Below are 26258 nucleotides of genomic sequence, written 5' to 3'. Positions count from 1 at the left end.
TCAACACATCGGAATTTACTTATCACAGGGTGTTAAGCGGGCATTCATTCGGTGTCTTTTCTGTACGCTTTGATTCTCTCTCCGTCAGCGAGCATTTGGTGTGCCATGAGTTTTACTAGGATTCTCATCCATAATTGTCTGTTCGTTCATAGTTCTCTTTCTGGACTGTCACGCTTATTTCATCCTGTTTATTGTGCACATGAATACTGTATTGAGAGTGAGGCAGATTTGAGGACTGAATATCTATATCAATAGTATACCTATAGTTATGGGAAATGTAATTCATCGCCATCACTCTCCCAATAATAATCCTAATAATAAATAATCTGTGATCGATCAGTCCTGCTGTATCGGGGAAACATCTCCCCGAGCCGGTCTCCGCAACACATCCTAGAAAAATTAGTGCTCCACGAGCTTCTCTTTCCTTCATTTCCCTAAAATGAACCACAATCAGAGCAGCAATTCATTACTACACATTGGTGCAACAACTGTGCTCCTTAAGACTGATATCGCATTAAGATGGCTAGCACACTGCCCAAGCTCGCTATTCCAGGCCAGCAACTAGGTTCAATCACTTCTTACTTTGCAGGTCCAGGTACTCATGTGAAGAATGCCAATATTTATGCATCCATTGCTGGGCCGGTGATTATTGAACAGACCCAGCCAAGCTCGAAAGTAAAAGCTATTGTCAGTGTTTCGCGGAACTTGAACACACAGCCAGGACTCGTCGCGAAACCTACTCCCGCTCCCTCCACACCGGCAAAGACCACAGCCGCGAAGCCAAAGTTGAGGTACAATACATTGCCTGCAGTCGACTCGATTGTCCTGGCGCGCGTTACTCGTGTGCAGAAGCGCCAGGCCACAGTGTCCATTCTGGTCGTGCTAGACGCATCGAGCAGTGCCCAGATCCCGGATTCCTCGAAGACAGCTTCCGACAACGACAACATCGCCTCTATCCTCACTTCGGCCGCAAACCCTGAGAACCATAGCAACTCAGACGAGCTCCGCTTTCAGGCACTTATCCGGAAGGAGGATGTGCGTGCTGTCGAGAAAGACCGTGTCGTCATGGACGAGATGTTCCGCGTTGGAGATATCGTGCGTGGCACCGTGATCTCCCTGGGCGATCAGAGCTTTTATTACCTCACCACCGCGCGGAACGATCTCGGTGTCGTGATGGCCCGCAGCGAAGCTGGTAATATGATGTTCCCTGTCAGCTGGAAGGAGATGAGAGACCCCGTCACTGGCGCAGCAGAATTGCGAAAGGTGGCCCGTCCGTTTTGAGCACGCCACACAGGGCGCGATGTTTTGATATCTGATCAAACGGGCGCCTCCTGAATTCCACCTCTCTACTTGGATACCGCCTATACGGTCTCCTGACCCTCACGGAGTCGCTCCAATATTTCTGTCATGATGATGATAGATTACAGAGTCGATCTGTTTGAGAACATCTCGACGAGGGTCTCCAGGTCGCCAACGCATACACTATTCGTGCCGTTCTCCACATCGGAGGGGCCGGTCACATTATGCCAGTGATTTTTTCCAACACAATGCCAACGAACGCATAGATACGAATACCCCCATTGTTACGCTATGGTTTCTTCATCGGCACATACCGCAAATGGCTGTTACAATGGAAGAATCAATTCCATCCATAATACTGTTCATAAGAACACATTTTCTCTCCCATTTGCCCCTTCTCCAATTTTTCTTTCGTTTCCACCTCTCAAGTATCCATGGTTTAGCCTTTCCAATGCTGAACTGTGTTTGTCACGGGAGGAAGATTAAAGGTTTGTTTCGCGTGGATAACTACTCATCTTCCACGACCCTTGTACTACTATCCCGCTTCCCTCATCATGGAATGCGGGAGAATCTCATACGGGGTACAATCTTTGTGTTCAAATCAAGTTTATAGAACTCCGTAGACTCGAATGTAAAGACTATATTTTTTTGAGTATGCCTCTTAAGTCTCTAAACCAACTCCATACTTCAATCCATACAAACAAACAACACACACTTTACTTCTTCAAAGTCTTCTGCTTCTCTGCATCAATCAACTTCCTTCCCTGAACAACCAGTCCCTTCCTCCTACGCACCGCATCCATATACCGCTTCGCCACATTCTCACGGTCCGCCAACTCACCCAGATCCTCCAATTCTTCCTCCGTCGCAGGAACCCAGAACGGATCCTCGTTCAGCGCCTCGAAGCCCGCAAAGATGAGCTGCGGCTGTGCAGCGCCCGACGTCCGCTTGCGAATTTCCTCCGCGAAACCGAACGACTCGGCGACGGGGAGGAGCGCCAGGATGGTGAAGAAGGGAGTACCCTCTTTCATAGTCTCGGAGAGGATCCGGCCGCGGCGGCGAGTGATAACGCCGTAGACTCGGCCGAGGACCTCAGCTGGAGAAGAAAGGGGACGGTTAGTGGAAGGGGTAAGATGGGTGTGGATAAAGGGGAGGGGGAGGGGGGAGAAACGTACTAGATGCTTGGATCTCGCAGCTGTACATCGCGAGCATGATCCGCGGGCTCCAGTCGAGGAAACCCTGTGAGATGCTCTCGCGGACGAGGCGGATGACTTCGCCTGTGAGGCGGCCGAGGTCTAGTTCTTCGCCGTTGGAGTTGACGGTGAATTCCTCGAGGAAGACGGCGATGCCTTGGATGGGTTCTTGGCAGAGGGGGCCTTGGCCTGTAGCGAGCTGGAAGGCATATGCGATCTTGTCGCAGAAGTCGCGGACGATCAGGGCGTCACGGGTGCTGTCTTCTGTGCTGTTGGATTGCTGCTTGGGGTCGTCGACGAGGCTATCCGAGGTATTAGTCCCATGGGTGTGATGTAGGGCATGGGGGAGGGGGTGCGGTATGTGGTATGTGGTATGTGGTATGACTTACAATTTGTCGCAGGTATTGACTGCGGTAGCATCGACTAGGATGTTGGGCCCTACTCGCCGGGGACCGAACGCCGTGATTCTATCCACGACATCCTTCCATAGCTCTTTGTCCTCTTTGACTTCTTGATCGAAGATCTTGGCGAGCTCCTGTCTGAAGTCGTTCAAGGAAAGATGGCTGCCCTCCCGGGCCTCTCCAGCGGCATCGGCAGTCTCGGCTGGCTGGACTGTATCTGACTGCTCGTTGTTCGTTTCTTCGTCAGACTTAGCTTCCGCTGCTGATCGCTTCTCCGCCTGCAGGCGCTTGATCGTTCCGACGTGTTTGCTGAAGAACTCCGTAACAGCTTCGGGCAAGGGCACGATACGCAGCTTGACAGTCAGCTGTTTAGAAGGTGAAACCGCAAGCACACCTCCTCTGCCGAGTTCAGGTTTCTTGGGAGCTGCCATCTCAGAGCTGCTGATGATTGTCTCCCGATACGGCACGATTGTCTGCCCGGTCTGGATCTCACACTTTGCGAATCGCTCGCGGAGATCTTTTATGCACCGCTCCAAATGCAATTCGCCCGCAGTCAAGATCACATGCTCGCCACTGGGGAGAACCTCATATTCTGCACATGGGTCGCTTTGTTCCAGCATCCGCAAGCCTATGACCATTTTGTTGAGATCGGCAGGATTCATTGGCTCAAGTGCAACTCGCACAATTGGCGGAGCGCTGAGTGAGACACCAGCCAAGTTGATACCACCCTCAAGTTGCGAACAAAGAGTTCCGTTCTTGAGGACATGGCCTGCCAGGCCACCAATGCCAAAGATCACGCCGGCAGGGACGGTTTGCAGTGGCTCCAGACTTCTGCCCATGAGGAGATACAGGTCCGTAACGGTAACTTTCTGTGGCTCAGGGCTTGCATGGGGATGGGACGGAGAGAACTTGGGAGCAAGAACATAGACACTATCACCCACAGAAAGGGTGCCCGAGTAGAGTCTTGCAAATCCAATCAGGTGCTCAGGATCTTCCTTCTCCTCCAGCTCAGCCTGCTCCTCGTTGTCATCGAGTGTAGTCACTTCGAAGGCCGATGTGATGCGAGCGTAGTCGCCAGTCTGGTCGATAGTGACCCCTGCCTCGGCTTGCATCTTTGCAATCTCCTCACGCTTCTTGCGCGCAATTTCTCGGGCCTCGTCTGCCGACAAGGTAGCACCGGAGCGCTTCTTACTAGACAGCAGTTCACTTTCAGGTATGGCGACCATCTTACTGACATATGCCACAACCGGCTCATCTTTGTCTGTCTTGAACTGGATCATTGCATTCTTGACCTTCGGGTCGATGAAGTCGGCTCCTGGAGAGCCTTCGATCAGAGCTGGTAAACGGGTGGCCTGAGCGGCTGGAGGGCTAGGAAGATATTCAATGACCGATACCAGGACAGCTGTAGATAGCGGAAGCCACATAGAGAATAATGTCATCATAATGTTCCTAGGATCGCGGGAGCGTAGGATGTAGGCTGGAATGGTGACATTCAAGGATTTTGTGATCTTCTCCAACAAAACCGGGTCACTACACAAAGTCAGTAGACTGGATTCTCGACTTAGTTTGTTCAGCATACCCTTTGCCCTTTCCTCCTCCAGTTGTAGCTTCGTACGCAGCCCAGATACTATCGAGCACCAACTGCACAAACATAGGCTTGAGTACCCGTCCTTTCAGATGCTTCTGCCCCAGAACACGTTTGGTCTTCGGGTCAAGGTAAAAATCTCCCCAAAGGACTTTCTCAAGGATGGACCGCTTGATTCCCAATTTCTTTTCGTACAATGCGGCGAATTGGCGGACCGTAAACGCCCAGCCATCAATGGCACTGCAGAAAATCACATTGTTCTTCTCAGGGGCAAAGTACAGATCTTCGTCGTCTCGTTCTTCGAACTCTGCGTCTTCGGCGGTGCTCAAGTTGGACTCGTCGTCTTGTTCCTGCTTCTGCGAAGTTCGAGTGGCGGAAGCATTGATACGGTCTTCCATACGCTCTCGCCATTGAAGATCTTCTTCCATCCGTTCGCCTTGGTAAAAGCTTCCAATTACTGCGTTCACTTGTTCCAAGAGTCTGCTCAGATGGGAGTAAGCCTCGCTGGGGCTCATCTGCAGTTCCCCCACCAGTCTGTCAATCTTGTTAATAACAAGGATGGGCTTCAGTTGGTCGACCCAGGTCTGACGTAGAACAGTAACCGTCTGACTACATACACCTTCAACAGCATCAACAAGGACCAAGGCTCCATCACAGAGCCGTGATGCTGTTGATACCTCGCTGCTAAAGTCGATGTGGCCGGGAGAGTCAATCAGATTGATCAGGTACTCCTTGGGCTGCGGTGCAGCCTCTGGGGAAGACCGGCGCATCATAGAAAAATATAGCGAGATAGCCGAGGACTCCATCGTAATGCCTCGAAGCTGTTCATCGGGACGTGAGTCCAGATAGCGGATCTTGCCCGCCAGTTTGGGTGAGATGATGCCATTTGTGGCAATGAGGCCGTCTGTTAATGAGGTTTTTCCATGATCCTAGGTTACAGTGATGATGAGAATGACAGATCTCAAGGTGGCCTAATAAATTCATGGCCACTTACAACGTGCGCAAGAATACAAATCTGCCATACGATTAGCGTTGCTGCGGAATGGTGACATCAAAGTGGGATGGAGGGGCAGCTTACATTCCGTATGTCCTGAGATCTCTGCTGGAGACGGACGAGGTCATCTACATTAACGACAGGCATCTTGTATAAACATGAGGCAGTTCACCTATGCCCAAATCGAAAATGCGAGGTTGATAGTGGTCCCTTGAGAGGAAGTATGAACTGGTTTCTGTTTTCCGCTGTTGCGGAAATAATTAATAAGGTGAGCGAAGAAAATATCTTCGGAGAATCTGAAGCAAGAAACACAACGGTTATGAATGGTGAGTGAAACCTCAGGGAGAACTTCCAAGAGTAATTGCCATTTCTTTATATACTGTATTACTTGATATACCTTGGTATTGAGGAGATAAAATTTGTTGATGACGGATTATGAGTAACTACCAGTCAATCCTAAGACAGCGGATATTGGCCACAAGGAAAATGACTACTATCCCAAGGGTATAATGTTCATCAAATTAAAAGTAGAATCGCTTCTCAGTCATCGAATGATAGTTTAATCTTCTTCTTCTTCTGCTTCTGCTTGACTTTTTGAGTACCAGATTTTTCTTGCGGTGCTCCAGTCTCTGGTTCAGCACTCTCATCTGCAATGATCTTGGCCTGTTTTCGCTTCTTGGGACCTCCTATTTCGGCTAGATTCTGCTTCGATGCAGATGGATCTCCAGGATCTGGTTTTTCGGTCTCCTGTTGACCAACTTTATCGCTGGCTGGTGTACTCTGGTCTTGACCTGAAGAAAACTTCGTTGTTGAGTCATGTTTGTCCGTATCTCCACTCAAAAGAGCCTCAAATTCCTCCTTTGTTATAGCCTCATTGCTTTCTTCGAAGACGTATGTAGGCTCGTCATCATCATCGTCATCGGTCTTCGTTAATCGGGGCCGCGCGACAGGTCTCTCGAGGCGACCAGACGTATCTCCATACTGATTTCTAAGTCGTTGTAGAAAAGCTGGCTGTTTATTTTCTGCATCACTATCAGTAGGTGTACCTTTGCATGGAGGACTGCGTGACCTACCATAAGCGAGGTTCTTCGCATTGAAAGCCATATTGCGTGAGTTCAGTATATGTTAGTAAACGTAGGAACACTGTTAAATAGTAGATTTGCGATAACAAGCCCGACAGCTCGTGTCTATATTTGCCGTCCTGTTTCAATTTGTTGGTTACAGATTCGGAGCTTCGAGGTGGACGCAAACTGATGTATTCAATCGCGGTCCATTCTCATGCCTGAAAGCAGAGCAGTTCGTGCAGCTCAGTATGCTGAACCGTATATCGTACTTAGTGAGCAAGTATACCCTGCACAAGTGTAGCGTCGCTGAGGCACAAAAGGAGTTCGTCCTCGATGTTTAAGCAATACACAGTATGCAAGATGCTTCGATGCCAAGCAATCGGCGATCAATCAGCTCTGGCGGCGCGGCTAAACCCAGACAGGGCGGAAGTCTGGCTCGTCGAAAAGTCCAAAGCGGCCGCAGCTCTCGCGTCGAGCCAACTCTCTATAATCAACCAACTCAAAAGGAAGAACAATGTTGTGCGCAAGTAAGTAAACAACCATCTCGATCTTAATCGCCGATGTTCAACTAATTGACGGGATCGTAGTTTCGGGAGAAGCACCCCAAGTGCCCGTTGTCTCGCCCAAGAGCGGTATGTTCAAAGAGACCAATAGCCGCGCTACATTCGTCTAACTTCGAGCAGGCAGTGTTTTCGAGAGACGGCTTATCGAAGCATATATCGCAGAGAATGGCAAAGACCCAGTAAACGGGGAGGAGCTTTCGACCGACGATCTGATCGAAGTCAAGACCCAGCGGGTTGTCCGACCCCGACCTCCTACACTTACCTCCATCCCCTCGCTGCTCAATGTATTCCAAGAAGAATGGGATGCGCTGGCTCTGGAAACCTACACATTGCGCCAGACCTTGGCTCAGACGCGACAGGAGCTGAGCGTAGCACTTTACCAACACGATGCTGCCGTTCGGGTGATCGCTCGCCTGACAAAGGAAAGGGACGAAGCTCGTGATGCCTTGTCGAAGGTCACTGTTGGCGCCAGCCGCACCGGTGGCGACGAGGCTATGCAGGTTGACTCTACCGGGCTGCCTGATGCTGTCCTAGCAAGGATTGAGAGTACACAGGTGGCGTACGTATTCTAGCTTTGTTGTAATCGTTCATCAGTTGCTAATGTCAGACAGTCTGTCCAAGACCCGCCGCAAGCGAGCTATCCCGGAAGGCTGGGCTACCAGCGATGCCCTTTCTACATACAAACCCACCGAAACCCTGGAGCCTTCCTACCCAGGTAGCAAGGCGCTGTCCGTCAATTCCTCCGGAGAGTTGGCCCTGGTTGGAGGTGCTGACGGTGCTGTCGGTATTTTCTCTCTATCTGAGAAACGCGTTGTCGGAACCCTGCAGGCAAGCGGTCCGGTCACAGACGCTGTTTGGGCAGGCGATAAAGCTGTAATTGCCTCTTCTACTGGTTCAGTCCAGGTCTTTGAGAATGGCCAGGAATCGGCAAACTTCACTTCTCATGCTGGACCCGCAACTGCCCTTGCTCTCCATGCTACTGGAGACTTAGTGGCCTCTGTTGGCGTTGATAAGAGCTATGTGTTGTATGACCTGGCAACCAACTCTGTTATTACCCAAATCTTCACAGACGCAGGTAAGCAAAACCCAAGAACCCCCAATTTATGCACAAGCTAACATTCACTTTTTCCTTCCCCAGCTCTTCAATCTGTGCATTTCCACCCTGATGGCCACCTCATTGCGGCCGGCGGTGCAGATGGTCAGATCAAAATCTTTGAAGTCAAGTCTGGCACAGCCGCCGCGAACTACGCCATGTCTGGTCCCGTTAAATGCCTGTTCTTCTCTGAGAACGGTACTTTCCTTGCTGCAGTGGCAGAAGGTTCAACTGTTTTGTCGATCTGGGATCTGCGTAGCTCCAACGAGATCAAGGTTCTGGAGACGGGCAGCCAGATCGACTTCGTCTGCTGGGACTACACTGGGCAGTATCTGCTCACCGGTGGCCCCAGTGGTCTGACCGTTCAGCAATACTCCAAGGCTTCCAAGGAATGGTCGGAGCCTCTGCGTAGCGCTGTGCCGGCAGTAGCAGTGGCTTGGGGTGCTTCTGCCCAGACTATTGTGGCATTGAATACAGAAGGTGGAATCGCAATTCTGGCAGCACAGCAGTCATGATATCTTGCTGAAACAAAAGACCATTTTGTACTTCTAGCCATATGTGATTCTCTTTGATATTTGCTCGCTCCTTACTCTCGTCTGTCGCATGTTAGGCTCAAGGATTAATGACTGGAATGTGAGACCAAATATTGAAGGAGTGAGAGTCGCCCATCAGCCTGCTATAGAGTTTACTTTGGGCTTTAATGACCCTGCATAGATAACCTGGCCTTTTTCAACCCCGAAACATGACCTTCTTTGAAAGAACGGAGTCCATCATTGACTGTTGTGGATGGATTTCTGCTCTCAACTTTTTCTGCGTGCAGTTGCCACTGGCTACTTCAGATTATATATCAGAGGGCGGAATGACATCTCTCCACCAAAGGGACTCGGACCCAACTAATCATGAACAGTGACACTCTACCGACTTTGGGTGCTGTTACATTCCCTTCCCTCCTTCACACTTCTTCTTTATGGTTCATCCCTTCAATTCTTGACATTGACTTATTGCCTTGACATGAGTAGCGACTCAGGTGTTCAGTTTGTGGCGGCGCGGCTAAGAAAGGTTTGTTTCATTGATTTCATCAACTTCACAGAGCGGGGCACCCTTCACCTTGACAATGACTGGTTGGCATAGTATCTTGTTAGCTTTTCCTAATGTTTTTTCTTTATAGCGACCTCGTCACCAGATGCCTGAATCTTCAGCAAGTCGCAGTCAGCCTCACTGGCATCAAAGCGCCGAACCGTCATCTTCCCGAGATCCCAATCGTCCGCAGTTGCCACCGATGAGATACCCAGGCGATGGATACGATTTCCGTCGCCCCATCATGTCAGATTCTCCTCAAACGGAGGATGTAATCGATCTTACGAACGAGCCAGATTCACCGGAGGATCGCAGAAGAACACAAAATGCGGACCCAGCAACCTCGTCACGGCAAGGGCGGTTACCACGATTCGGGAGGAATATTATCTCCGATGTGATTGATCTGGAAGACGACGCACAAGAGGATCACAGCACAGATACCCCCAGCAGCCCGGAGGTGCAGTTTGTGGGAGCTACAGTTCGCCCATCCGAACCAGAGCGGGCTCCGCCGCCGCCGCCCAGGAACCAGAGCTTCATAGGGGCAAATCTATGGGAGTTACTACGATTACAACGCCGACGGATGCCGCCACATGGTCTACTATCGCGTGAAGAGAGCTTTAGACAGGAAATTGCATGGCGAGCTCGCGAGATGGGCCGGCGTCCGCCGCACGAGATGGATACGTTCTGGATTGGGGAGGAGCCCAACGGTGCCATTGACCTGACGATCAATTTGGACGGCGATAGGCCTTTTACCGTGGAGTATCCGAGGTCTGGACCCACGTCTGAGAGAGCTCGGCAAGACTCATATAAACCACCGAGCCCGGCACCAGAGGGGTTTACTAGGACCGCGGGAGAGGATGACGTCGTCGTCTGCCCAAATTGTGACGAGGAACTCGGAACAGGCGATGAAAGAAAACAACAAATCTGGGTTTCCAAACCCTGCGGACATGTTCGTGTCGCATTTCCGTATGGAGAATTCCTGGCTGACCTTCTCTCAGGTATATTGTGGCGAGTGCGCTCGCAATCGTGCTGTCTCCAAGGCCAAAAAGTCTTCTCAGAAGACAAAGCCGTTCTCCAAATGTCAGGTCATTGACTGCGGGAAACCTGTCAGTTCACCAAGATCAATGGTTCAAATATACCTCTGATCAACGGTGTGGTGTGCTGCGGCCTTTCCTGGGAGTGATGACGGATTTCGCATGGCTAGGGTGTTGGCTGGAGTTCATTTTTTTTTTGCCTTATTAGCTGTTCATTTTTCGATACCCTCTTGCATTTTACTGCGCTGGCGAAGGAATCTGCTATTTTGTTCTTCCATGGCGATATTACGCCAGTATCTAGTCTGATAGACAGAATACATGACATAAAACCGATTGCTATTTCGCATGGAGTCACATAAACCCGCGATTGACGCAAGTCGCTCATTTGTCTGGCTCTGAAAAACATCCATTTTGTACATACCATGCAAAAACCCTCGATGATAGAAAGGAAGGCCTCAAGGCTCGAAGAAGACGAACACGACCAAAACAGAAACAACCCATGATACACATTATACACAGAGAAAGCTGAATAACTATGCCACAACACCAATCACATGCTTCCCAAACATGTTTATACCATCTTGAGGTCTCCGTGGTACGGGGACCAGATACCTCTCACACTCTCGTTAATACTGGTGACAGGCTTCTTGGTGCGCTTCAGCTTCTCGCCGCTGGCCTCCTTCAACAGGTTCGCCTTCTTGAAGATTTGTTCGGGCTCCAGATTTCTGACGCAGATTGCCTTCTCACGACCGTTGATGTAGTGACCCTTGATGACGGGGTGTTTGTGCGGCCGGGGGGATACTCGGATTTCGATCTGAGGGTTTGCTTTGGCGAAGTTGGGGAGGGAGTGTTTCAGGAAGGCGCTGGGAAAAGATAAATGTCAGTTGAGTCTTGACTGAATACCAATAATAGGAACATACACCATGCCCCGGGAGCTACCAGCCCAGTCGCAGTAATGGAAGTCCAGGCGTTTGCATTGAAGGATAAAGGCACCGACGCCGTTCTGTTAGAGTGGAACATGTTAGTCCTCGGGACAAGACAATCGACCTTCAGCATGATAGTAGAAGACGTACTCTGGCCGTAGCTACCGTTCTGATCCCTTGTACAGGCATTGTGTAATTTGTTTATCGTTGGCTCTGTCGGATTCAGACAATCTATCCAGGAACAATTCGGGGACTTTTCAAGATCGCAACTCGCAAGGCATTGCCCCATTGGCTGGCGGCAAACTCGCCTGTCGCGGCTGCCGCTTCATAATCCCGTGGTTCCAGCCAGCCAAGTGACTAACGGAGAACGCGAATCTCAACGGACGGCTCCGAACCACTGACTGCCCAGAGAACAAAAGCTCACCCATCTGTCCTCATTATCTTGTGCTTGGAAGTCGATACTTCAGCCAAGAAGTCATTGAGGGGCCGATATGACGGACAAACTTCCCCCTCCCCTGCTGGCGCTGTTCCAGCCTCGTCCACCCTTGCGCTACGTCCATCCTATTGATCGTGCACCTGAAGATGTCAAGAAGAGCACCATCGGTGGAATTGCACAGTATCTAGGAGAGGTCAAAAATTACGAAGAAGAGATACCCTATAATGCTACAGAAAGTTGGCTTCAGCGCAAATGGCGGCAAAAGCTCGAGCAGAAGGAGAAGCTAGGCAAGCAGTTAACTGAGAGCTTGCAAGTTTGTATGGCGCTTTCATCGTTTATTTATCAACCGTTCTCCCAGCTGATATTCTACTAGATGACCCTTCGAACGACTCTCAAGCTCGAGGCGACCCCTTTAGAACTCTTTTCGTGGCTCGACTCAGCTACGATGTAAAAGAAGCAGACCTCGAACGCGAGTTTGGAAGATTCGGACCCATTGAGAGAGTGCGTATTCCTAGACAGAATTTATCAAACAGAAGCTAAATTTATCAAGATCCGTATTGTCAAAGATACTGTCACGCCGAAAGGCTCCAAGAAGCCGCATAGAGGTTATGCTTTCATCGTTTACGAGCGCGAAAAGGACATGAAAGGTATTGCTGCAACTCATTTCTTCTGACGAGACTTAACAATCTGCTAAGGTTTATCTTGTGATCATTCTTGCTGACCTGCTCTTCTTTACTTCTCTTTCAGCTGCCTACAAAGAGACAGATGGCATTCGGATCAAGGATCGCCGTGTCCTTGTAGATGTGGAACGCGGTCGCACAGTGAAAGGCTGGAAGCCTCGTCGCTTCGGCGGCGGATTAGGTGGTCGTGGTTATACTAAAGCTTTGCCATCGCGTCCAACTGGCCCCGGCTCCTTTGGTGCGCCTTCCGGTCCTGGAGGCTTTGGAGGTGGGTTCAGAGGCGGATTTGGAGGTAGAGGGTTCAGAGGAGGATATCGCGGTGACAGATTTGGTCCTCGCGGAGGAGTCGGCTACCAGGGCGGTCGTAATGGCTTTGGGGGACAACCTCCACCAAACGCCCCATCTGGCCCCGGTGGTGGTCGGAATGGTGGATTCGGAGGAGGCTACGCGGGTGGTGGAAAGTATGAGAGAGACGCTAGAGGTCCTGGCGCAACAGGCAGCAACCGCGAACCTATCCGTCCCCGAGAGGGTTACTCAGAGCGCGATCGCCGTGATCACGATCGTGACAGAGAAGGTGATCGCCACAGGGACCGTGACCGTGATCGATACCGTGACCGCGACCGTGAACGTGACCGTGACAGGTATGGTGGCCGAGAGGACTATGGCCGGAAGAGACATCACGAGGACGACTCTTATGAGGACCCTCGGGCCAAGAGGAGGTATTAAGGTCTTGCTCTAAGTACACACAGGTATCCCATCGCGCTTATCAACACGGTTTGCTGGTGGGTACCTATGTTTGGTCTTTCCTTCTCTCCCTCGTTCCATCTGGTGCAATGGGTAAGGCAAGGTCAAAGCTCGATATCGGACGGACTCGAAGCATTAATTACTCACACAGTCCAAGCGCTATGTACCTTCTTAACCCTGATCGCACAAGGTATATTTGCCCACTGGTGGTCTCCTGCTGCTGAGTCTCTGACAGAGGCTCAAGGGTGCAGAGGCACCATTCGTGCTCGCCCCCTACTCTCTTACGACTTTGTGATTTTTTGTTGGATCTGCTTTTCTTTCCATTTTTCTCATCTTGTTGTTTTATTCCATCATGGGCCTGCAATACACTACGCAGGGTAAGTATGTATTTTAGGTAGTCATCTAGGTGGAATCTGGTCGGGCTTCGGGAATGCTCAGGTAAGAGAAGCAGGTAAGGCGTTTTGGAAGGCAACGACCGATACCAAATTCTCGTACAAAGTGTAGGATCAGGTAACTTTTTTGACGTGAATCTCCTTTTCTACCGATGTAACTTTCTACGTTGAATGGAAAGAGTGTAGTGCGTGATAGCTTTTCAATGTCGTATTCATCTATGTCCACTGTACGCTCCTTGAGCAGCACTTTGGATGACATCCGAGGCTGCGAAATCAAAGATAGGGACAAAGAAAAAGAGAGAAAAAAAGAAGAAGAAAACGCCCATGCCAAACTCCAATTAATGCCCAGGGAATTTTTGGGGGTAAACAGGGAAATCGAGATCCACGATTGATAGGAGAAAATCACTGTCCATCAACCTCCATTCCACTCTGATCCGTCTCCAGGATCTTGACCTCGCCGGTGCTGCGAGTCCACTGCGCCTTCACGTCGACATGGAACTCGGCACTAGCGACACCGAACATCTTCAGCAGCGTGGTCTGCCGCGAGTCCAGAATCTCACCCTCCTTGCAGACAGGGTAGCTCTCTTGGCCTTCGGTCAGCTCGAGCATGACCTTGCCTTTCACCAGGCGGGTGGGGACACCGAGCTTGCGCAGGTCCGGCTCGATGGTGTGGCTCAAGGGTTCGTCTTCTGAGGCAGGAATTTCACCGGCACGGGAGTACACCTGGCCATTGGGGATACTGAACGAGCGAGTACTGACTGTGCCGGAACGGGCGAAGTCGAGAGGGCGGAAAGCGTCGAAGTAGCTGAGGACGGACTCGGGGTCGCGCGAGGTGAAAAGAAGACCCACGGCACCGGTCAGGTAGGGTGTGAGTTTGTACAGGTTGGGAGCGGCTTCGTTCTCGGGGTTCTGGCCAAGAGCGACGGACATGACCTTGGTTTTGCCGAAGAACACACTGATTGGGGAGTTAGCGAGTCCATTCTGGGTATTGTCCCTCGCCAGCACATCGCTTCAAAAATGATGCACGTTGCGATGCGGGGTGCACTTGTGAGGAACAACACTCACCGGCTGTCGGCGAATTCGGTGCGCACATCCTTCAGGTAGGTATTGCGCATGTTATCGACAGAGAAGACGAAAAGGTGATCATAGTTCTCGACACATTCGCGGATGTTGGCATAGAGCCGTCTGGTCTGTTCCTTGTGTGACTTCTTGGTGACCTTCGACTCGTGGACGATTCTCGCACGCTTTGACCGAGGCATTGTGAATGAGTATGATAGGAGAGAACGTGGATCAAATTATACCACTATATGTTCGTCGACGGCGGGGGAGATCTGGAATTTATACAGACACGGAAAATTGACTCGGAGCACAAAGATACGATTATTTTTTTCTTCACTGATAACAGGCGGATTAACGTTGGTGCGGAGCTTATCCGATTGCGCTAAGCCGCGTCTGGAAATGAGCTGATGATGTCGGACCCTCGAGGCTTCAATTACAAGTGCAATATCCAACTCCAGCCCTCAATGCCTCGAATACTCGACTATTCCCGCCGGAGATGACTCTTGCTCAGTGAGATATCTATGAACTGGCTGCTTGATACGGCAAACCATCCAGAATGCTCGACTTCATGGATTATATCCAACTCGCATTCGCCGAGGCGACTAGCTGGAATCGCGACAATTCATACTCGTCTCTAACAGCTACAGCACAATGTATGGAAATCACCTCATGTTGCTCGCTATGTGTTTTAACCTTATATAGCGCTACTCGACTTCTCAACACCGGAGCGATTGCGCGTCCATATCTCGTCCTTGGCGACCCCTCACTTCGCGACCAGCTATACGCTCGGAACAGTTGGCTTGATCGATGGCTCTGTATCCTATCTTTACAGCACTGTACCCTTGGATAATACCCCTAGTCGAAGTGCCCTGATACCGTTACGAAAGCTCGCACGCGGTTACCGCCAGGTCCAGCCCCCGGTTGCACCAGTTGAAGATTGGGGATGGAACTCCCTGCTGGACGGGCTTGGCTCCTTCCAGTCCACACACGCTGGTGATGGCAACACTCACGTTTCTCTCAGTCAGAAAGCGACTCTACTCCATGCCACTTTACATCTCCCTCCCCCAACAACGCTCAATGCGTTATTCCTGCGCCGGATCTCTCCGACCATGCAGCTGTCGCTGGCAGTCTGCTCAACGCGAGGGCCACCTCTGTCCAAGTCAGCGCCGCAGGCTTCACTGCTAGGACAACTCTGCCACGACACGGGAAAGTACAGCAATGAATACCTGTTTAGTACAGACAATTCGTTATTCGGCTGGCGAGGACTGTGGAATTTCGGACCTGATCCGCGCCATCCCAGAGACCCCTCGTCCCCACCAGTATCACTGCTTTCCGCCGGCGCAGAAGCATATTACTCACCCGTTTCGTCGCTCATCGGGATGTCGACAGGCTTGAGATTCAGCACGCTCCCCGCAGCCACCGAGACGCCATCATCCACCACCACCACCACCCCAATCTCCACCTTCCCGTACACCCTCACCCTCATCCTCACACCACTGACCGGCTCCCTGTCCACCACGTACTCCCTCCGTGCCTCGCCCAACCTCGCCTTCAGCTCCCGCTTCGGCTTCAACGTCTACAGCTGGGAAAGCGAAATGGTCGCGGGCTGCGAACTCTGGCGCCGGCGCCGGAAACCCCAGCACCAGCAGGACGACCCCGCCGACCACGACGGCCTCGAATGGGCCCGCCGCAAGATGCGCATGCACGACCCCGACTACGCGCCGCCAACCGCCCCTGCCCCTGCCCCCGTCGCCGCCGAATCCGACGAAGGCAACGAATCCGTCCTGAAGATCCGTGTCGACCAGTCGTGGAACGTGCGCTTGCTCTGGGAGGGGCGCGTGAAGGAGCTCCTCGTCAGCGCTGGGGTGGGGCTGGGGCCGAGCTCGTTCTCGCCGTCTTCGTGGTCAGTGCCGGCGTCTGGGTCTGCGCAGGCGGGCGGCGGAGGCGGCCATGCGAAGTCGTATTGGCATGGTGTTGGGGTGTCGGTGTCGTATTCGTCGTGATCTTGGTCCGCTGTATGGCCGCTGTGTAAATGAATGCGTTGACTGTATATATGTTTTGTTCTAAATTACGCCACAAATACACAGCATCTGAATCACCAATTACAGCGGTTCACGGATATTTCAATCATATTTACATTCCACTTTTATTAGTTTGGTTTGTTTAGATATGAGTCCGAACTCCACCAGCCGAAACGGGCGGATGAAGCAGGCATATATGGATCTTGGACACGTTGTCACGGCCCGGTTTTTCATAAGTTCATCCCTACCAGATCGAAAGCCGGCCGTAGAAAGGTTGAAAGGACATTCATTACATGATTCGCTTACAGACGGGCGTTGATGATGTCGACGACTGCGAGTGAATGGTCAGCTATTATTGGAAGATCAAGAGAGACGGAATGTCACTTACAGGCAGGCTTCAAGCTGGCACCGCCAACCAGGAAACCATCGACATCGGGCTGCTGGGCCAGATCACGGCAGTTCTTCTCGCTGACGGAGCCACCGTAGATGATACGGACGGTCTCGGCGGTCTCGGGGGAGACGGCGTCGGTGAGCCACTTGCGGATGGCAGCGTGGACCTCCTGGGCCTGCTCGGTGGTAGCGACCTTGCCGGTTCCGATGGCCCTGGGTGCACTGTTAGAGAGCTTCGGTGAATAGATAGGACGCGGCAGAAGAGACTCACCAGACGGGCTCGTAGGCAATGACGACCTTCTGCCACTGGTCCTTGGACAGCTCCTTGGCGACAGCGTTGAGCTGCCTGGTGACGACATCGATGGTCTTGCTAGCCTCACGCTCCTGCAGATTGTTAGTCAACTGGTCAATCCAATACCAGGACTGTGCCCATGCATGGGTACCGGCATAGCACGTGAGCGATGGACTTACCTCAAGAGTCTCACCGATGCACAGGATGACGCTCAGACCACCCTCAATGGCAGCCTTGGTCTTACGAGCAATAAACTATTCAGAAGAAAAGTGTTAGAAAAAAAAAGCTCCATGGTCTCCGTTCTGCTGACTCTTCAAGCTGCGCAGTAGAACATACATCATCAGCCTCCTTGAGGATCACACGGCGCTCGCTGTGTCCGATGATGGTCCAGTCGATCTTGGCATCCTTGAGCTGCTCGACACTGATCTCACCGGTGAAAGCACCGTTGGGCTTGTCGAATACGTTCTGGGCGGCAATACCAATCTTGGAGTCGGCAGTCTGGCGAGCGAGGAGGAGGTAGAGGGAGGTGGGGGAGATGACGACTTCGACGGAGGGGTCGAGCTTGGCCTGGTTGAGGTTGGTGATGATGGAGGTGATGGTGTCACTGACACCGTTCCTGAAGATCGAGTAGAATAGTCAGTTATTGTGATCTTTGAATAGCTGTAGGATTGGAAGTGAAGCGCTTCGACGACTTCCCAGCAATGCCATTGCGGGGCAGTCTTCATCCGCCACCAGGGGAGCTCATACATCTTGAAGTTACCACCGACGAAGAATTGGCGAGACATTTTGGCAAAGGGTGTGTGAAAATAGGGATGAGAAAGATGGGGAGAAGACGAGAGTAATGACCTGGGTCAGTTTTTGGGGGAGGTGGGTGTTGTTGATGAAGAGGAAGATGGGGAGAGGGAAACAAGCTGTACTTTATGACGATGGCGGACGAAGAGAAAACGGGAGACAGCGGGGCAGCTCAGGTGAGAGAGAGAGCGTCTTTGCCGAAGAGGGGCTTATCGATAACAGTGACAACTGACAATAACAACGTAGAGCGTACCTAGTTAGTAGTAGTGAAGTGAGCTGTTGCTGCATGAACCAGGCTGTGAATCTGCAAATATCAATTGTTTTGATTCTTCTTCTTCCTGGTGATAACAATAACCATCATCATATAATTCACACCTTATTCCATTTCATCCAGTATCATTACATATCCCTGAGTATCATCGAGTAACGCCCCATGTCTTGTGGTATCATCGTATGGCCCCCCCCCCTTTGACCGAAACCCCCGAAACGTCCAGAGAGAAAGGAAAAGAAAACAAGCAGAAATTAAATCACGCCACAGAAACCAGAGAGAGAAAAAAAAAACACTCAGGAAAAAAAGAAAAATACTTTCACAAATAATATCGACGAGGGAATAGAGGCTCACGAATTCCCACATGGCGGTCCAAGTATCGTGCCTCGTCAAGCTTCTCGTCTAGCATCCGAGCTTGATGCTCAACCATTTTCTCGCGTCGTTCCACTCTGGCTTCCCGGTCGTCGAGAATCCGGCTTCTGATGTCATTCTTCTCGCGGCCTTTTAGTTTGAGAAGATCCTCGTTGAGGTGCGCCAAGTCCAGATCTTCCGAGCTCGTGGGTCTTTGAACGACCTTGGGCCGAGCCCGGGATTGCTGCTGCTGCACAAAACCATCCCTGGACTGAGCTTTCGCCGGCCGCTGGTTTGCATTTTTGCTGCTGAACGGGATGACTTCCACGTAGCCAGCCGGGTATTGAGCGCGGTTCAGCTTCGAGTCTGAGGCAGTCTTGCTCGGTTTCTTCCGGTGGTGGGTCCGGTACCCAGGCCCAGCGCGGTTCTGCTTTGCGGGCGACTTTTGGCGATAAAGACTCCCCCGCCAGGGCTGTGGCTTTCCAGGCGGCTGTTCGATGTCCTCAGAGCCGTCAGTCGCGGAGCTCTCGTCTTCAAGGTCAAATATCTCCGACTCGTCGTCGCCAATGCTGCTTGATTCGGGAGGCCATTCAACCTCAGCTCCGATATGCGGATTCGATGACCGGCGCATGTATTCTTGGTCGAACTTGGCTTGCTGGTGGACTTGTGGTTGGGCCTGATGGACTTGTGGTTGGGTGAAACCGTTATTGGTCGGATGATGAACCTGTGGTCTTGCGAAAGGATGATTCGCATGCTGGCCGAACGGATTTTGGCCCTGAACATTGTTATGACCTTGATGATGTTGGCCAGAATTCATGGGCATACGAGCAGCCTGGTCTTGTGGCGGAGGAGCCGGGCCTGAGCCTGAGGCTGGCTGGGGTCGTTCATGAATATGCATTTCTGGTCGCTGGTGCATCTCAGGCCGCTGGTGTATGTCTCGTTGCTGGTGCATGCCAGGCTGCTGTTGCGTCCCTGGCCATTGTGCTTGGTGAACCTGTGGCTGTCTTGCGGCGTCAGGGTTACCCTGTACTGGGGCGCGTACATGTTGAAAAACCTGAGGGTGCGGTTGCTGCATGGGATGCATATTGGGCGGCACTGGTTGGCTCCATTGACCAGGAGGTTGGATCTCAACCCTTACCGGTGTCGGCGCTTCGGCCGTCAGATAGTCGTCAAATTCTTCCAGATGCTCATCTGTGACCTTGGGATGAGGCTGGGTATTCGGGCGTTCATCGGGGATTGGCCTCTTGGCGATCACAACGTCTATAGAGCGGGTCTCGTAATACATCAAGCGAGGATTCCTGCCTTTTGATGGCTTCGTGTGCTCCTTGATGTACACGCAGGTCCATTCAAAGCGAGGATCACCGCGCTTGAGCTCCGCGATTAACTCATCCACATGGTTCCGCCTGGACTTCTCCAATTCCTGGTATTGCTGGGCGACAGGGGACTTTTTAGCTTGTTTCTCAACCAGTTGGAACAGGTCCTCCTGGCTCAGGTTCATCGGGGAGCTTTGGGCCCGGCTCCAGGTGGGTTTGTGGCCAGGAGCCGGGTCGGCCTTGGAGAAAGTGTATCCCAGAAATTGATATGGGGCACGCGTCTGGATATTCTTAACAGGGGGGAGGTCATCCCCCTCATGGTAGCCCCCTTGGGTGGGCCTTTGCGAGCCAACGTTGAGCTGAGCTAGTCTGTCTGCCAGATGGGCTGAGTTCATCTGCACAGGGGCACCACGCTGGATGATGCGAGGACCCTCCCGTGGATGACCCGGTGGATGCTGAGCAAAAGGGACAGGCGGTACCATATTTTGATTGACGATCGCCATATCCTGCAGAGGGATGCTGCTTAAGATGGCACGAAAGGGGCAACAAGGTCGCCAGAAGACGAGATATACTGCTCCTCAATACAACATACACAAACCACAGGAAGAAGTGCGAGTATCAAATCCAGCTAAAAGGACATACAGTGTGCGAGATGAGAGACAAAGCTCAAAACGCGATCGAGAAGGATGAAAAGGTTGGTTCATGCTTCTGACGAAAAGAGGAGGGATGTGGAGGGGTTCTTTGAGCCCTTTTGTAGGCAGACTGGCGGCTGGTTTTCTGCCGATGGAATTGTGGTGGGATGAAGCCTATCTGGGCTTCTGCCTGGAGTTTCGCTCTGCCTTTCTGCACTTCAATACTACACCAGAACGACTATTTCCAACTCCAATAACTGCAAAAGCAAAGGGCATGGGAATGACGAACGCCGCCCCCTTTGGTTGAGGAAATGATTCGTCCATGATAAAAGCAAGATGACTAGGATTGTATCAAAAATGCATGGTTCAGCGCCCATCTACACGGGGTCGATGGGGCGCAGATTGCCCGGGCAAGAGGGCCGTGAGACAATCTACTTTGCTTCCTGAGGCTGTCACTAGCGATGATGGGATGGAGGAGGGTCTCAGCCTCAGGCAGTGGCTGTGCACTAAACATCGTAGAGAAATCGATCAAAGTACGGTGTAAGACGGTCGGTTGGGTACGTTGATGGCAGTGACTCAAACCATGATACCCCAAATGATTGTTGGGGATGGAAAAGTGATTTCATTCTGTAGTGGAAGATGGCTGTACGATCAAATGCATGGATCCGAGCGACGAGGCCTTCACTGGCTGCCTCCTGTGAGGCTCTGGGTATGTATCTGGCAGAAACGGCAGCCTGGTCCTGTTCTGAATCTGGTTTCCCTTCGATGTTGATTGCTTTTTGCTTGGCTTGGATGAATACCCATCTGGCTCTTCTCACTGGCTGAAGTGGTTGTGGACGGTGGATGGTCATGCTTTGATGCTGCAGCCACGAGAGTCTCAAGGCAAGGCACGATCACGCCTCCCGGGTCGCGCGCAGTCATCATCACTAATAATCCACGGACACCGAACTGCAGATTACTGGGTCCTCCTCAGTGCTTACTGCTTGCGGACTTGCAGTAGCTCCTGTGATATCTTCTCTGTAATCTGTACACAGTATGCAAGCAAGCTTATGGCCCACGCGTTGGGTGGGCCCTTCCTTTCTTCCATCGGAAGTACAACATTGCACTACAGTAGACAACCAACAACTACAAGCCATCTCCAACGGCATTGGTTTGAAAAAAAAATTCTGCCCAACAATATCCCTCATATACAGTAATTTCACCCCAAAAAATTGTCCGTATTCAGCAGAAATGTGTCACCTCGACTCTCGCGTGGTGCCCCCCTTTTGCCTTTTCTTTTGCCCTGAGTCTGACTTCCAGCCATGGAGAAACCCTACACCTTCAGTAAGACTGCTGGGGGCCAGAAGCAAAGGTTGCTTCACTATCATCTACAGCCAATAGCTGCAGTCTCATGGATTGCAAAGGCTAGATCTATGATAATAACTATATTAATAATGCTTTGCCTTGTTGAAAGTGAAGTGGGACAGAGAAACATATCCTGGTGATACTATCCCCTCTAAGCTTACACAAGTGACAAAGCATGTTCTAGACGACCATTCTTATCCATTACCTAGCAGTCTAGATGCTTAGGGACCTTTCCTAAGCCCTAGAAAGATGGTTCAGTGAGGAATTACTTTGATAGGTCTTCCTGCACATGAAAGAGTGATTGACTGGTTGTGTGTTGGAGATGAACAATCATCTAATGTTCTGAGAACAACAAGGGACCACCAAAATGTCAAAAATAGACTTCTTTAACTTCTCACACAAGAGACACCAGAATGAAGCATCTTCATCTGTGTAATCAGTTTATGGAGATTCTTCACAAACATAAGATGAAACCTTTATCTGCATTGTTGTGGAGCTTGTTGACATCGCATGCCTTTGTACCTTGAAACATGAACTCTTTCCCCTTTGTGACCAAACAATGGAGCCATGTTATATCTTGCAACGGCTTTCTGGAACTATCCTTTGTTGCCATAGAAGAAAAGGAGGCTTGGAAGCAGAAACGAGGGCTATCATGATGTCCGTTGAAGGTATATAGTCTGTAGACTTTCCTATCAACAGGAAAGGGAAAGATCTTCCAGAACATACTGAAACTTCCACTCTCTTACTAAATAAACTATCTCAATTTTACTAACTTAATCTATTCAGATGGCCAGTCGACAGTTTGCAAGCGATGGGTTCAGGCCTGAAGACCGAGCATTGGCGGACTATCGGCCATGGAGAAACTGGAAGGACCGGTTCGAGACAGTCATCCCCTTCCTCCTTCGTCCTGACAGCGATGTCTCACAAGAGAACCCACTGCTTCATCAACTCGTCCAGAGTCGGTACGAGGAAAGCTTGGAGACAAGAGCCGGGGAGCCGATCTCCAGATGCCCGCATGAGTATGACCGGCTCAGCTCAGCAACAATGCTCAACAGATCTAGGAAACGCAGAGCGGACACCAGGGAATTCCAGGAAAGAGTTGTGAGATTCGAAAGGCCAGCCAAAAGGCCAGCGACTGCAGCGGAAAGAAAATTGCCAGTTAATCAGTTGCGATTCGAGGCCATTTGCAGCTCGCTGAAAGAGGATATACGTATTATTGGGAGGATTGGTTCAGGATGTAAGGCCGTCCATTCCCCCTTCAATTCTGTTCTCTTGAAAGATTGACTAACATTCTGAGTAGCATACGGAACCGTTTACCTAGGTCGAGGGCCTGCACCTGGCGCTCCATACGACCCTGCCAACGAGATGACATATGCAATCAAAGTTGAGGATCATCGCACCATATCGGAGTCGTTCTGGGGCCAATCCAAGCCTGAAATGGTGTGCATCATGGACAATGGAAGAGTTCGTCTCATTCCGCGCGAAGCAATGGTCATGCTCCTGTTGACTAACAACCCAAGATTCCCAACGCTCGCGTCCGTCTGGACCGAGGCTCGTGACACTGCCATCGTCATGAGCGCGTGTGTCGATCATCGTATGACCGAAAGACTATTAACAAGGCAGAAAAAGAAGGAGGAGAAGGAGAAGGAGAAAAAGAAGAAAGCTCCATGGCAGATAAAAGCGCCATCTTTCTGTGGGGATTTCCTGATGTATCACAAACAGACGCTCATTGACGAAGTCGAAGCCTGCAAGGTGTCATCGCAGCTTCTGGAAGCAATCGCCTATCTTCGGGATATGAATCTCTCCTACGATGACCTTTCGCATCTCAATTACCTGGTGGACGAGAATCTCAATGTAAGTGCAATGTGCCCACCAACCCTGCCTTGAACCAATGTCTTGACACTCGTCTGGACATGGCTGCAAGGAGCCTGGCTAACTGCTCTCCGTTCATACTAGGTGCAACTCATTGACTTTGGACTCATGTCCTTCGGACTCAAGGAGTCCGATTTCGACACCAATCTTTACACATACCTGATCTATCAAGAATACCAGATCATGCCAGAGCTTGTAATCGAGGTGATGAAACCGAATTACCTGTTCGACCTGCAACGCAACTGGGGCCAGATGACAGTCTACCTGCCCAACGATGTTCGCCAAAGCCACCTCTGGAAATACGCCGCCATGGTTTATGGCTTGCTGCATGGATTTGCGCCCTGGGAGGATCCAGAATGGGACCAAGGTGTCGGTTTGATCGAGGACTTTATCGAAGATCGACTAACGCCGGAGAACTACTATCAAGGGGCGCGTTGGGAAGCGGCTGCGAAGAGGCGGAAGCAAATGGTCAATGAAGAGTTGCCCATCGACGAGAGCCTCTCGCAGGATTGTGTGGACATGCTGCGAGCAACCCTGCAGAAAGATCCAACCCAGCGACCAAGACTCAGCGAGTTGGAATCGTTCCCCTGGTTCGGCCAATGGGCCTCCCACACCGACAGGTCGTTCAGGAGGCCCAGAAGTCGGGTGTACGAGGCGCTACTTCCGTCAAACATAAGGGATTCTAACTGAGTTAACCGCCAGATGTACTATATATACCCTTGTTAATCTTGCCTGTATAAAATTCTTGAGTATACCTCTTCAGCCAAAACTAACATAGATTGGACATATGATGAAGTCATGAGCAAACTGCATCTCAACCTCTCCCGAGATAAAGAATACAAATTACATGTTTTCATGCAGGCCTTCCCTTCATCAAGGCAATCGCAGACCAGAGACAAGCGTCTGTTTCGACTGAAGCCCATGGTTGCGTAAGTATGTTTCTGTGGAATAAAGAAAACATCACTCTTGATTGTTCAGGATAGAGATCCGTAACATTGATTCGTATCGAAAAGTCGCCGTTTATGAGAAGTTATAGGTATAGAGGACCCTTCCTGGAATTGCTGACAAAGTCACAAGGTCTCGGCAAAAGAAATGAACGGCAGTCGTAACTCATTAAAGACCAACTTCCTAGCACCCGGTTCAGTATTAGGGTTATTTCGAAGGAGGAGACGGTATCCGGAGGAAGTGTTAGGGGAGGATTCCTTTCGCGCCTCGTATGGTCACCGCCGAAGACTGTCAAGCCTGGCCTGAAGATCGTCATCGTTCCCTGGCCCGCCAGCGCCAACAGCTTGAGCAACTCTGCTCTCACCAACTGCAGTCTTCTGGATATCTGTAGGGGTTTCACCAAGCTGTTGTAGAACTGTCAGTAGAGTACAAGAGGCTCGTTGTCTATCGGGAACACTGACCGCCTGGCTCAGATCAACACCAATTTCATCCAAAACTTCCTTGACGATATCTTCGCCCTCCTCTTCCTCTCCCTCGAGTCCAGTGGCCTCATCGATCGCATCATCCATCATTTCTTGCCGTTGGTCCATGATATCGTTTTCTCGTTCAAACTCCATCGCGATCCGTTGAAGCGCGGGAAGATTCATCTGGCGATTCATGCTGCCTAGTAGCATGGTGGCTCCTTTCATAGATTGCATCATCTGCTCATTGCTTCGTACAGTCTACATACAGTTAGCATGAGAGCTCACTGGCCGCAACGAATATCCAGGTCGCCGCGTCGTACCTGAATTCGGAGAGAAATCGCCTGTAGTTGTGTCCGCATCTGGTAGAACTTCTGGATGTACCTGCATCGCATCGGAAACATAAGCCATTGTGCAACTTGGCAAGAACATCAAATGCCCAATGCTGTAATACGCACCTCCTTGTCCGAACCAGATCTTTCGCTTGGATCTTGCAGGCGCCGATCTGCCCGTTCTTGGCGCTCTTCTTGATATCTTGGATCAACTTCTTCTCCTGGTTTTCCAGCTTGACTCTTTCCCGGTCCAGCTCCCTCTGCGTTCGGTCCAGCGCCCTTTGGTGTTTGCGCAGACGCTCCGCTGGCGTCATGCGCTTTCCGAATGCCCACTCGACGATCTAGACAGCATGTAAGTGGGGAACCAGGCAGATACGTAGTTGATGCATGACATACATTCATGATGTGGGCGAACAAATGAGATGTGGTGTGATGATATGTTCGACAGCAACAAAGATTGATAGGCTTTTACAGGTCTACCACCTGTGAGGTCCTACCGGAGAGTCTGTCTGTTTATCAGAAGGAAGCCTGCGGTGACATCAACTGGCAGAAGTAAGCAAGGACTTTGATGGGGAAAACCGACCACCAAATTGATGGCGGCAATCCAGTTACCGCGGGCGGGAGTCACATGCCGCAGCCAGGCCTTTTTGGGACTAGTGTGGCGCCTGCCGTCATGAAATTTCCCAGTGGAACCATCACGTAGATTAA

At 51.0% G+C, this 26258-nt stretch overlaps 14 protein-coding genes across 14 annotated transcripts, besides 3 other annotated features; 7 read left to right on the top strand and 7 right to left on the bottom strand.

The window, feature by feature from the left end:
• Window positions 1-519: 519 nt before the first annotated feature.
• On the top strand, window positions 520-1281 carry ACLA_016520 (exosome non-catalytic core subunit CSL4; the record flags this gene model as incomplete). Its single annotated transcript, XM_001274631.1, has 1 exon — window positions 520-1281. One exon carries the CDS (start codon window positions 520-522, stop codon window positions 1279-1281), a length of 762 nt encoding a protein of 253 aa, XP_001274632.1.
• Window positions 1282-2015: 734 nt separating this feature from the next.
• On the bottom strand, window positions 2016-5619 carry ACLA_016510 (GTPase RIA1; the record flags this gene model as incomplete). The annotated part of the gene is made up of 6 exons (XM_001274630.1): window positions 2016-2395; window positions 2475-2794; window positions 2882-4423; window positions 4473-5407; window positions 5473-5493; window positions 5557-5619. 6 exons carry the CDS (start codon window positions 5617-5619, stop codon window positions 2016-2018), a joined length of 3261 nt encoding a protein of 1086 aa, XP_001274631.1.
• Window positions 2850-2875: a microsatellite.
• Window positions 5620-6012: 393 nt separating the features above from the next.
• On the bottom strand, window positions 6013-6576 carry ACLA_016500 (DUF4604 domain-containing protein; the record flags this gene model as incomplete). Its single annotated transcript, XM_001274629.1, has 2 exons — window positions 6013-6494; window positions 6546-6576. The coding sequence occupies 2 exons, from the start codon at window positions 6574-6576 to the stop codon at window positions 6013-6015; spliced, it is 513 nt and encodes a 170-aa protein (XP_001274630.1).
• A 320-nt stretch (window positions 6577-6896) lies between these two features.
• On the top strand, window positions 6897-8707 carry ACLA_016490 (putative cell cycle control protein (Cwf8); the record flags this gene model as incomplete). Its single annotated transcript, XM_001274628.1, has 5 exons — window positions 6897-7063; window positions 7124-7168; window positions 7224-7658; window positions 7711-8174; window positions 8238-8707. The coding sequence occupies 5 exons, from the start codon at window positions 6897-6899 to the stop codon at window positions 8705-8707; spliced, it is 1581 nt and encodes a 526-aa protein (XP_001274629.1).
• A 668-nt stretch (window positions 8708-9375) lies between these two features.
• Window positions 9376-10414, top strand: ACLA_016480 (putative RING finger domain protein; the record flags this gene model as incomplete). Its single annotated transcript, XM_001274627.1, has 2 exons — window positions 9376-10218; window positions 10268-10414. The coding sequence occupies 2 exons, from the start codon at window positions 9376-9378 to the stop codon at window positions 10412-10414; spliced, it is 990 nt and encodes a 329-aa protein (XP_001274628.1).
• A 460-nt stretch (window positions 10415-10874) lies between these two features.
• On the bottom strand, window positions 10875-11415 carry ACLA_016470 (mitochondrial 54S ribosomal protein mL43; the record flags this gene model as incomplete). The annotated part of the gene is made up of 3 exons (XM_001274626.1): window positions 10875-11166; window positions 11224-11306; window positions 11377-11415. 3 exons carry the CDS (start codon window positions 11413-11415, stop codon window positions 10875-10877), a joined length of 414 nt encoding a protein of 137 aa, XP_001274627.1.
• Window positions 11416-11717: 302 nt separating this feature from the next.
• ACLA_016460 (U1 small nuclear ribonucleoprotein 70 kDa) lies at window positions 11718-13068 on the top strand (the record flags this gene model as incomplete). The annotated part of the gene is made up of 4 exons (XM_001274625.1): window positions 11718-11979; window positions 12036-12167; window positions 12229-12309; window positions 12410-13068. 4 exons carry the CDS (start codon window positions 11718-11720, stop codon window positions 13066-13068), a joined length of 1134 nt encoding a protein of 377 aa, XP_001274626.1.
• Window positions 12932-12981: a microsatellite.
• An 812-nt stretch (window positions 13069-13880) lies between the features above and the next one.
• On the bottom strand, window positions 13881-14737 carry ACLA_016450 (mRNA turnover protein MRT4; the record flags this gene model as incomplete). Its single annotated transcript, XM_001274624.1, has 2 exons — window positions 13881-14433; window positions 14544-14737. The coding sequence occupies 2 exons, from the start codon at window positions 14735-14737 to the stop codon at window positions 13881-13883; spliced, it is 747 nt and encodes a 248-aa protein (XP_001274625.1).
• A 356-nt stretch (window positions 14738-15093) lies between these two features.
• Window positions 15094-16540, top strand: ACLA_016440 (mitochondrial distribution and morphology protein 10; the record flags this gene model as incomplete). Its single annotated transcript, XM_001274623.1, has 2 exons — window positions 15094-15190; window positions 15240-16540. 2 exons carry the CDS (start codon window positions 15094-15096, stop codon window positions 16538-16540), a joined length of 1398 nt encoding a protein of 465 aa, XP_001274624.1.
• Window positions 16541-16860: 320 nt separating this feature from the next.
• ACLA_016430 (triose-phosphate isomerase TPI1) lies at window positions 16861-18025 on the bottom strand (the record flags this gene model as incomplete). Its single annotated transcript, XM_001274622.1, has 6 exons — window positions 16861-16889; window positions 16947-17161; window positions 17220-17332; window positions 17420-17494; window positions 17577-17856; window positions 17988-18025. 6 exons carry the CDS (start codon window positions 18023-18025, stop codon window positions 16861-16863), a joined length of 750 nt encoding a protein of 249 aa, XP_001274623.1.
• A 594-nt stretch (window positions 18026-18619) lies between these two features.
• On the bottom strand, window positions 18620-20467 carry ACLA_016420 (uncharacterized protein; the record flags this gene model as incomplete). Its single annotated transcript, XM_001274621.1, has 1 exon — window positions 18620-20467. The coding sequence occupies one exon, from the start codon at window positions 20465-20467 to the stop codon at window positions 18620-18622; it is 1848 nt and encodes a 615-aa protein (XP_001274622.1).
• Window positions 19546-19603: a microsatellite.
• A 2259-nt stretch (window positions 20468-22726) lies between the features above and the next one.
• On the top strand, window positions 22727-24502 carry ACLA_016410 (Protein kinase domain-containing protein; the record flags this gene model as incomplete). Its single annotated transcript, XM_001274620.1, has 3 exons — window positions 22727-23177; window positions 23241-23794; window positions 23897-24502. 3 exons carry the CDS (start codon window positions 22727-22729, stop codon window positions 24500-24502), a joined length of 1611 nt encoding a protein of 536 aa, XP_001274621.1.
• Window positions 24503-24610: 108 nt separating this feature from the next.
• ACLA_016400 (uncharacterized protein) lies at window positions 24611-24848 on the top strand (the record flags this gene model as incomplete). Its single annotated transcript, XM_001274619.1, has 2 exons — window positions 24611-24741; window positions 24791-24848. 2 exons carry the CDS (start codon window positions 24611-24613, stop codon window positions 24846-24848), a joined length of 189 nt encoding a protein of 62 aa, XP_001274620.1.
• Window positions 24849-25032: 184 nt separating this feature from the next.
• On the bottom strand, window positions 25033-25952 carry ACLA_016390 (ESCRT-III subunit protein DID4; the record flags this gene model as incomplete). Its single annotated transcript, XM_001274618.1, has 5 exons — window positions 25033-25161; window positions 25219-25479; window positions 25542-25602; window positions 25677-25891; window positions 25947-25952. The coding sequence occupies 5 exons, from the start codon at window positions 25950-25952 to the stop codon at window positions 25033-25035; spliced, it is 672 nt and encodes a 223-aa protein (XP_001274619.1).
• Window positions 25953-26258: the final 306 nt, after the last annotated feature.

This window comes from Aspergillus clavatus, genomic scaffold, assembly GCF_000002715.2.
Source record: "Aspergillus clavatus NRRL 1 1099423829795 genomic scaffold, whole genome shotgun sequence".
Classification (NCBI taxonomy): domain Eukaryota; kingdom Fungi; phylum Ascomycota; class Eurotiomycetes; order Eurotiales; family Aspergillaceae; genus Aspergillus; species Aspergillus clavatus.
Note: the sequence above shows the minus strand (reverse complement) of the source record. Positions and strands in the feature narration are given on the sequence as shown.